The following is a 9,454-nucleotide window of genomic DNA, read 5'->3' as shown; positions in this document are numbered from 1 at the left end:
TGATACCTGGCTACATCTCTGATATCTGAGGGACGGAATGTGCTAATCTGTGTTCTTCCAAGGACCATTGTATGGCCACACAAATCCAACATGCTCAACCAGAAAGAGGAGTTGTCTGCTGGGTCCCTAGACTTAGACCCATGAGTTACATTCGGTCTGTTTCAGCATCACTTCAGTTATCTACAGTGCTTTTTTTCTAGGGGGACGCATACCCCTAAGGATTTTGTGAATCTAAGTTTGGCCTCATTGAGGGGCAGTATTTCAGTATGAGTAAGAAAATGAGAGTACCCCTAAACGTTTTTTAAAGGAAAAAAAGCACTGGTTATTTATAACCCTACAATAACATTCCTGTAGGAAACTATGAAAAAAAAATTGTTTTCTTTATTTCATATTTCTTACTGTTGTTTTAACTTCAGGACAGTTGAAATTTTAAAAATATATGTATAGCCCAACCCAAAAGTTTCAATTTCTATGCAGTATAAGAGAAAGTAGCAGTTCCTTTTCTCGTTCTCCTGCTAATCAGTTTCACTGGATGAGCCCACCTGAATTAACAGTGTTACCAGAGGGGAGGAAAAGAACACCTTTCTACCTACCCCATGCAGTTTTTTAAAAACTAGCATGCCTCTCCTTCATTTAATAATGAAGTGGTGCTTCCAGGTAAGAATTGATTGTGGGCTCAGCGTGGTTCATTCCACCCTCATCTGAACACCATCCTGGTGGTTATTGTTTTCCTATTCTCATGTTAAGTGCAGGGGGGATACAGGACAGTGTTTTGTAGTGGACATTGCAGAAAACTCACATGAGCACCAGTGAATGAACTTCCGTACATGGCAGGGAAGCACCCAAATCTCCGTTCTTACAGCCTCTCCTGCTTTTCCAGTTCAATAGCATCCTTTCGGGGGGGGGGGGAGGAATAACTGTTTGCTCACGGCACAAAGCTGGGAACAACTTGGTCCTTTGCCTCAAAATCAGCATTTTTATTGAAAAAGGCTAATTGCATTGCTGTATACAATCACACCAGGTAGTGTGCTACTTCAAGGAAATTGGTACAAAATATACCTCATGTACAGTCACCAACATGGACCACACACTCACGTACACACACACACACACACCCTAGCAGCTGTGGACTCTTGTCACACTCCAATGAAAAGTAGGGAGAAGCAGCAGCTGTTAAGGAAAAAAGCTTCAGGAAGAAGTGTTTGTGCAGTGAGGAAGAACTGGGTGTGGGAAGGAAGTTTCTGGAAAAGGTACATGTATAAAAAGGATTTAGTGGAAGCCTAGCAGGGAAGCAGTGTCACAACTCCAGGCCTGAGGCCTTTTTTTGTGTGCACAAGGATTTTGTGGGGGAACATATCCAGGGAACCTGGTGCAGGTCTAGCAAAAAGTTCTGCACTGGCTGATCCACAGAGAGAGTCCTTGACAATGGCTGGCAACAAAGGCCACAGATCCCCATCCTCCCAGCCGGCAGCAAAAGGGGATGGAGACAAAAAGGAAGCTATTCTGTTGCTTAAAGCCACAAAGAGCGAAAACGCAAGGAAGCCACTGTTCTACAAAACGGATAGGGGAGTATCTTCCAGCGTTTGTCTAAACAAGAAGAAATAAAACCTTATTTACAGGATCAACACCAGCAGCAGATTGGACAGTAAATGTGGGATAAAGATAAGACAGCCCACTGCTGCCTTCAAGGAGATGATCCGCTCCCTTCATAGGCAGAGCAAAGCCGATTGCCTTTCAGATAATGCTGTTTTGGTGTAGGGGGTGGGGTGGGGGTGTTTTAAAAGAATCCCCCAAACCCTGGGCTTATAAAAACAGGTCTGGCAACTGGAGAATTAACAGCCCTCTTTTCTATGAGATCCTGAGCAAGAAAGCAGATGACTTCTGAGGATTAGGTTAAGAGAAGCTCTCATAAGGCTAAGCCAAGAAGGTGCCCTTTAGCTGATGCTTGGCTCCCAACCTCTAGATGGGAGGCAGGACTCCCATCCACACCTGGATGGCACCACCTTAGATAGGCCAGCTCTAGAACCAGAAATTGCAAAGCCTGCACAGACAAAGATGTTGCAGATTCTCAATTACTTACACCTCATTCACTCCCATGTTTCTAGCTGTGCTCATTGTGGTTCTTTTTAAGACAAACAACCTTCCAGTTAGTCGCCTGTACCAAGTGTATCACCAAGGCTGCTCCAATGGAAGTCCTGAGGTGTTGAGGACTCTAGCTTAGTCACTTTTGTGATTATGAGTGTGCTGTGGGTCTGTTTGCTCCCTCCAGTCCTATAACCACAGTGACACAGACAGACGCAAGCTCACACAGAGCGCAAAGGAGGCAGCAGAATTTTGGAGCTTGGAGAGGATCTGCAGGGCCTCTTCATAGTGTTTAGTGAAAAGCTCGTGGCAATATTTTAGTGGTAAAGATAAAATCAGAAGACATTTTCCCTTGCCATGTGGGGGAGGGGGCAGAGGTGGGTTGGGGGACACCTGCAGATAAAATAGGCAGTGGTCAGGAACGATGTGAGTTAAGAGTCCAGCAACTTTGGGGGGTGGGGAAGGCAAAGGTTCACCCTCCTTGTGCTAATGCACTTTTGACTCCACCCAAGAAACCCTGTCTGAAATGTCCTGTAAGTTTCAACAAAGGAGTATGTAGCATATTCCCCCATTCACACACTCAAAAGGTCTCACACAATTCAAAAACATAAAACTGACCACGCTAACGGATATTTAAACAGTGTTAGTAAAATGTACAAATCCAACCAGTCTATTTACACAATCAATAAATATTGGGAGTGGGGTGGGGTGGGGTGGAACATTAGTAAATTCATTTTGAGATTCTCTTTACAAAAAAAAAAATCTGATCACATCAGACAATAGTCCACAGACCCTACTTCACTGTCAAAGGTTCTTAGTCCATTAAACACACACAAGAAAAAAACTGGAGTGGCACTTCCCAAGAGGGAGGGGGGCAGTTTCCTTGCAACCCTTTAGAGCAAATCACTTAGCCCTCCTCCCACCTCATACTTCTCTCCACCCAAGGTCCTTATTTACAGTGTGTTTTGTACAGAAACCAACTTCCTTCAACTCCTGCCTCTGTTGGCCAGCGGAGGCGTTTTGTCATAGAAACACGCTTGCCATTTTTGATCTTTGGTGGAGGCTCTTAATGGAAAGGGGAGGGGGAAGGAGTTTGGAAAAGTTCAAAAAAGTCTTGAGTGGGTTGACCCTATTCTGGCACAGGATCCACCTTCGCTGGTGGCCTGAAATCCACACGAGGAATCCACAGGGCCCTCCATGTGGACAGGCAGCGGTGGGGGAAAGTTTCAGACTCCTGTTGAGGACAAAAAAGTGCATTTCTGGACCAATTCCAGGCAGTGAGTTCGCTTGACCAGGACAACCAAGAAGGAACTGTATCCAGGAGCATGGAAGATGAAGACAGTCATTGTCCCACACATGGGCTCGCCCCAATCTCCTGAACTCCCAGTCCCCAGCCTCTGCTCGGGTGCATCTTAGTAGAGAACGGAGAAAGCAAGACCCCCTTAGCACCACCACGCTGATCGGTGTAGACACCTAAGGCAGGCTACGGCTTCAGGCAGCCACATAAGCTTGGCTTGCACCATGGAAAGGTGTTGTGTTTTTTTAAATGGAAAATAAAAATGTCCTCCTCGTTGTTGTTGTTTTTAAAAAAGACGAGATGAAGACCTGATTTAAAGGCAAGGGGGGCCAGCTGCTGCCAACGCAGAGAGAGAGAAAGCGCGAAGAGCAACGTGCAGGAGAGGTGTTGCTGCTAAGGGATCCCGCTTCCAATTTCCAGGGTTTCGGCTGGGTCACCTCCTTGGCAAGATGGAGAAAAGGGTCAAGGTTGCCGGGCTGGGGAGATCAATCACATCATCTCTCACACACCTGCCCCCAACCCCATGGCGTTTAAGACAGACTGGTAGCCAAGAGTGGAACAGCACTGAGTTGGTGAGGGGGCAAAGCCCGTGGGTGGGGCAGGCGACCCTCTGCCCCAGGGGTTAGAAGATGCCTTTGGCAATTTTGAGGCCTTTCTGCTTCATCCGTGGCAGCGTGGAGCTCGATCCATGCTTGATCTTGACGGCCTTGGAGAAGCCTCTCTTCTTGAGCACAAAGTCGTAGTTGGCAGCAGAGTTCATGGCATAGAAGACATTGGCGTTGTCCGGGATTTTCAGTTCTAGGGGGACAAGGGGGGGGGGGAGCGGGAGAGAAGAAGTCAGGTTCCAGGACTGGGCTTTTAAGGAGATGCTACGGAGAGGGGACGCGGGTGGCACTGTGGGTTAAACCACAGACCCTAAGACTTGCTGATCAAAAGGTTGGCGGTTTGAATCCCCGTGACGTGGTGAGCTCCCGTTGCTCGGTCCCTGCTCCTACCAACCTAGCAGTTTGAAAGCGTATCAAAGTGCAAGTAGATAAATAGGTACCGCTCCAGCGGGAAGGTGAACAGCGTTTCCGTGTGCTGTTCTGGTTCGCCAGAAGCGGCTTAGTCGTGCTGGCCACATGACCCGGAAGCTGTACGCCGGCTCCCTCGGCCAATAAAGCGAGATGAGCGCCGCAACCCCAGAGTCAGCCACAACTGGACCTAATGGTCAGGGGTCCCTTTACCTTTACAGAGAGGGGAACAGCTCCAATTCCCACCAGCCCCAGCCAGCATGGCCAATGGTCAGCATGGCCAACCAGGTACCCAAATTGGAAGCCATGAGCAGGACTCTTAACTGCAGCAGCACTTCTTCTGACTTGCAATTCCCAGCAACTGGCGTTGAGAGGCACACTGCCTCTGACAGTGGAGGGAAAACACAGCCATAATCGTGGCTAAGTAACCACGGCACCTCACCTCTCTCTTCTGAGATGATCTGAATGAGCTCATAGTCCTCCGGCCGGTCCCCATCCAGATTGTGTTTGGCCATGGCTTTACGGATCACAACCGGGGTCTTGTCCTGGCTGGTTACCTGGAAAATATTAATGTAAAAACAAAAACCCACATTTAGGCAAGCACCTAATCTTGAATGCTGAAGGCCCCAGGTTCACTTGCCCATGGCACCTCCAGGAAGGGCTTGGAGGTAACCTTCCTTGAAACTCTGGAAGGCTACTGCCTGTCAGTGTTGACAGTACTGAGCAAAATCGGCCCATGGTCTGACTCGGTATAAGGCAGCTTCCAACGTTCATCAGGAGCATCTAGAGTTCAGTGGGCAGAGGATCTGCTTTGCCTGCAGAAGGTCCCAGTTCAATCCCTGGCATCCCCTAGTAGGGCTGAGATAGCACTCCCTGCCTGAAATCCTAGAGAGCCTCTGCTGGTCAGTGTAGGAAGTACAAAGGCAGATGAGCCAATGGTCTGACTTGGTTTAAAGCAGCTTCCTAAGGACTAGCACAGAACATTTAGTGAACAGATATCCTAGGCAGGCTCTTTACATTTGCACCCAAAAGGCTTCCCGAAAAAACCCTCCGGATTTCGAAGTGCACCCAACTACCCACCTCACAGAAAAACAAAGACCCCTCCTCATCAAAAGACCCTCACCAGAATGCTCTTGTACATGTTTCCATTCTCCACGGCCAAGCTGACCCGGATGATGCAACAGTCGTCAATTTGCTGGTTATAGAGGGGCAAGGAGAGAGAGGAGTAGCTGGAGATGCCTGAGACAGAGCGCTTGTGGGTGCGGGAGGCCGTCACTGGCGTGGAAGAGACAGAGGAGGAGGAGGCGCTGCTAGAACTCGAGCCGATTCCAGAGGTGTCCAGGGAGGAAAGTGAGGTGGATTCCCAGAACTGCGGAGGGAGGAGAGAAAGAGGGGAGAGAATTAAAGGGCTTTATTTAAGCCTCCTGCAACACAGCGGGTGTTTCCTTTTCTGCCTCCCCAGGTATTCCTTATTGAGAAAAATCACCTTTCTACTACAGGCAGTGCTCAGGGGCACCCCCTCCTGGCCAGAAGCGGAGTTGAACGTCTGGGCGTCCAGGGCGGGAAGGTAACACTAATGGGGCGGGATAAATTACATTTCAGAAACACACGGCGGCTTGCAAGGCACAGGCCCCTCCCACCTCGAGCACAGGAGGGGGAGGGGCTCATATCAGCTCTGCCCACCCACCCCGCCCACCGCCAACAGCCTCTGAAGCCTGCTCCCTACAGGCGTTTGCCTTGGGACAGAAGGATTTCCAGGCCTGCCCGTTCCAAAACCTGCCCCCTGCCCCCAAAGGGAAAGTAGGCCTCTCCCCCGACAACGGGGCACACCTGCCACCTGCCCCCCTGGGCACAAGCGGGGCCTAGCAGGACGCTGTCTTGTACCTTCTTCTCTTGACCCTCGGGAGAGTCAGGGATGAAGCTGATGTTGATCTCCTCCACGTCGGAGCTGCTGGAGCCGGCCGACGTGACACTGACGGAGTCAGCCATGTCCCCACTGCACAGGTAGGGACCGCACTTCAGCTGGTCAAAGGACTTGGAGTGGGAGCTGCCGCTGGCACAGGAGGATTCGGTGCTGGGGGCCTGCCGGCTGGGAAGAACAAGGAAAGCAAATAAGCAGCTTTCAGGAAGGGGCCCAGGTGGCTCAAGGCAGAAGGCCCCAGGCTCACTCCCCAGTGACATCTACGCTCCCTGCCTCGAACCCTGGAGAGCTGCTGCCGGTGAGTGTAGACAGTATTGTGCGAGACAGGGACATTCTAAGCCAGGCCAGTAGTCTATTAAAATGAGGCTTCAGTTCAGAACCATGAGGACTAGGATCTTATGTTGTTTTTAAAGGAAGAGCTCTAGCATGCAGACATTGCAAGCAAAAAATTGCATGCTCAGTCACCAGCATCTCCAGATAGGCTTGGCAGAGACTGCTGCCAGTCAGTGTAGATAATATTGGCTAGAGCCATGGTGATGTAGTGGTTGGAGTGTTGGACAAGGACCCGGGAGACCAAGGTATATATTCCCCCTTCAGAAGGTCCCAGGTTCAATCCCTACAGGCCTTGGGCTTAAAATAAAACAAGGGTACTCAAGCCAATAGGATGTTAATTAAAATTGCCTTAACTAGCTTTGGGTCCTCAGATGTGGTTGGACTGCAACTCTCATCATCCATGACCAAGCTGGCTGGGGGGTGATGGGCATTGTAGTCCAACAATGCCCGACAACCCACTGTTACAAGTAACCCCTCTAAGCTAGCCCATCCCCAAAGTTGGAGGAAAAATTCAACTCCAGTCTAGTTGGCTTCTGGAAGGGGCCAATGTACATTCTTGGCTTGTGCCTCATGCAGCAAAAAAAGAGAGAGAGAGAGAGAGAGAGAGAGAGAGAGAGAGAGAGAGAGAGAGTGAGAGAGTGTTCTGCTAGCCTCAGTATAAAGGCAGCTTCTTCCTGTCTCCTCAAGTTCTTGATGACGCCTCCTCATTTCACCTGAAGGCAGCCACTGAAGCAGTGGTACACTCTGGTGTGAGATGCCAGCTCCACTGGGCACCTCCTGCCCCTAAACTGTGCGGGATGGTCATTATAGGAATGCCTATGCCTGAGTTTAGATTTTTATTTTCCTCTTCCCTCCTTGTCCCTTTTTCCTTATGTGTTGTGGAGGGCTGTTTTTTGTTTTGTTTTTTAAAGAAGATTGGAAACCTGTGGGCAGGGACTGTCTTGTTTTCATTGTATTATAAGCTGCTCCAGGAGCCATTTTGGCTGAAGAGCAGGGTATGAGTGTTCTAAATAAAGACATAAATAATAAACAATTTCTGCAGCCAGGCTGTCTCTCAAAGCTGTTCTCTAGCCCCAACTTGTTTTAAGCTGGCTCTTAAAATGAGGGCTCAGAGATGCCCCTGGAGCAACACTGCACTTTGGGATCGATCCACAAGGACTTACTCGCTCCAGCGCTTGATGATCCCTGTGTTTTTCTTCGCCTTCAGGGTGTTGCTGGCTGACTCCGACAGGGGCTCAATCTCACAGGAGAGGCCGTAGCTGGAAGGAACAGAGAGAAAGGACACTGGTTGGTGTTTGCATCAACTCTCTTGCCTCAAGAGCTGTTCTCTTCATCCTCCTGCAGGATGGGGGAGACTTCAGGCCTAGGGGTTCCAAAGTGGCCTCCTAGGCTTCTCTGTCCGACCCTCCAAAATCTCTTCCTGGGCTCTGCCCTCCCGTTCACAGGCCACACCCTTTCACCAGCCCTGCTCTTGGAAAGGGGGCAATGCCTCTTGCCTGCCTACAGGGAGAGATGTGGGGGTGGGCATAGCCTACAGTGTAAAAGGTGAGAGTGATACCTGTTGCTCCACTCACTTTCACCTCTGGCCTTGCCCACCACTGACCTGCTATCCCTGGGAGGTTGATAATGATCATGCACAACACTTGACTGGAAAAGGTTCCTCACCCCTACCCTAAAGGTAAAGGGTAAAGGGACCCCTGACCATTAAGTCTAGTCGTGGCCGACTCTGGGGTTGTGGCCCTCATCTCGCTTTTTTGGCCAAGGGAGCCAGCGTACAGCTTCCGGGTCATGTGGCCAGCATGACTAAACCGCTTCTGGCAAACCAGAGCAGCGCACGGAAATGCCATTTACCTTCCCGCCGGAAGTATTTATCTACTTGCACTTTGACGTGCTTCGAACTGCTAGGTTGGCAGGAGCAGGGACCGAGCAACGGGAGCTCAGCCCGTTGTGGGGATTCAAACCGCGACCTTCTAAGTCCTAGGCTCTGTGGTTTAATCCACAGTGCCATCCGCGTCCCTCACCCCTACCCTACCTGATACGTAATCCTTTTTTTAAAAAAAGGACAAGTTTCTGGTCCTCAAGAGGAACAGCGATGAAGCTGTAAATGGAGCCTCCTATTGAAAGCACCCCAACTAAGCAGGATGTAAGAAGAGACTGGTGCTGGATCAGGCCAAACAGTGGCCTCAATGTGAAGCCCCAGTACAGGAACTGAGCACAACGGCCACTCTCCCCACTTGTGATTTGTGGTAACTGGTATTACCTCTGACAGTGGAGGTAGGGCACAAGAGTCCTGCTGGATCAGGGCCAATGGCCTATCTCGTCCAACATCCCATTCTCACAGTGGCCAACCAGATGCCCCAATGGGAAGCCTGCAAGCAGGACGTAAGCACAGAGCCCTCTCCCCACCTGTGATCTTTAGTGTTCAGCAAGGCACTTGCTTGGACTGGGGAAGCACACTGGAAGCCCACGTGATTTAATATTTGAGATGAGGGGGAAGGAGAGGGCTCACCTCTCTGCCTCACTGAGCCGCTCGATGCTATGGAACCAGACCACAAAGCGATCTTCCTGCGTGAAGTTGTAGTTGTTGCAGGCTGACTGGAGCAGTTTGATCTGGGCGATGACTTCAAACTCCTGCAGGTGGAGAGTGGGGGTGGGGGAAAGCAGGGTTAAACTTGGCTCTCCATACACTTCCTTGCTAGCCCAGAAATATCACTGTAAGGGGTCCTACGGCACTCTTCCCTGACCTACAGCCTTCCAGAGTTTCTGGACTACAACTCCTATCAGACCTGGCTGAAAAGTCACAAAGCG

At 50.1% G+C, this 9,454-nt stretch overlaps 1 protein-coding gene across 5 annotated transcripts in view; it reads right to left on the bottom strand.

The window, feature by feature from the left end:
- Positions 1-953: 953 nt before the first annotated feature.
- RALGDS (ral guanine nucleotide dissociation stimulator) overlaps positions 954-9,454 on the bottom strand; it is a 94,576-nt gene continuing 86,075 nt past the window's right edge. For 4 of the 5 annotated variants that reach the window (XM_081179198.1, XM_081179195.1, XM_081179197.1 and 1 more), the window contains exons 13-19: positions 9,156-9,277; positions 7,810-7,905; positions 6,277-6,481; positions 5,879-5,965; positions 5,516-5,761; positions 4,835-4,949; positions 954-4,177 (exon numbers count right to left, since the gene is read on the bottom strand). In XM_081179198.1, the coding sequence (XP_081035324.1) occupies positions 4,002-4,177; positions 4,835-4,949; positions 5,516-5,761; positions 5,879-5,965; positions 6,277-6,481; positions 7,810-7,905; positions 9,156-9,277 (1,047 nt within the window). In that variant the 3' untranslated portion in view covers positions 954-4,001. The remainder of the gene's footprint in view (positions 4,178-4,834; positions 4,950-5,515; positions 5,762-5,878; positions 5,966-6,276; positions 6,482-7,809; positions 7,906-9,155; positions 9,278-9,454) is intronic. The other variant, XM_081179196.1, reaches the window with a different exon arrangement.

Source organism: Podarcis bocagei, assembly GCF_964188305.1.
Source record: "Podarcis bocagei genome assembly, chromosome: Z".
NCBI lineage: Eukaryota > Metazoa > Chordata > Lepidosauria > Squamata > Lacertidae > Podarcis > Podarcis bocagei.
Note: the sequence above shows the minus strand (reverse complement) of the source record. Positions and strands in the feature narration are given on the sequence as shown.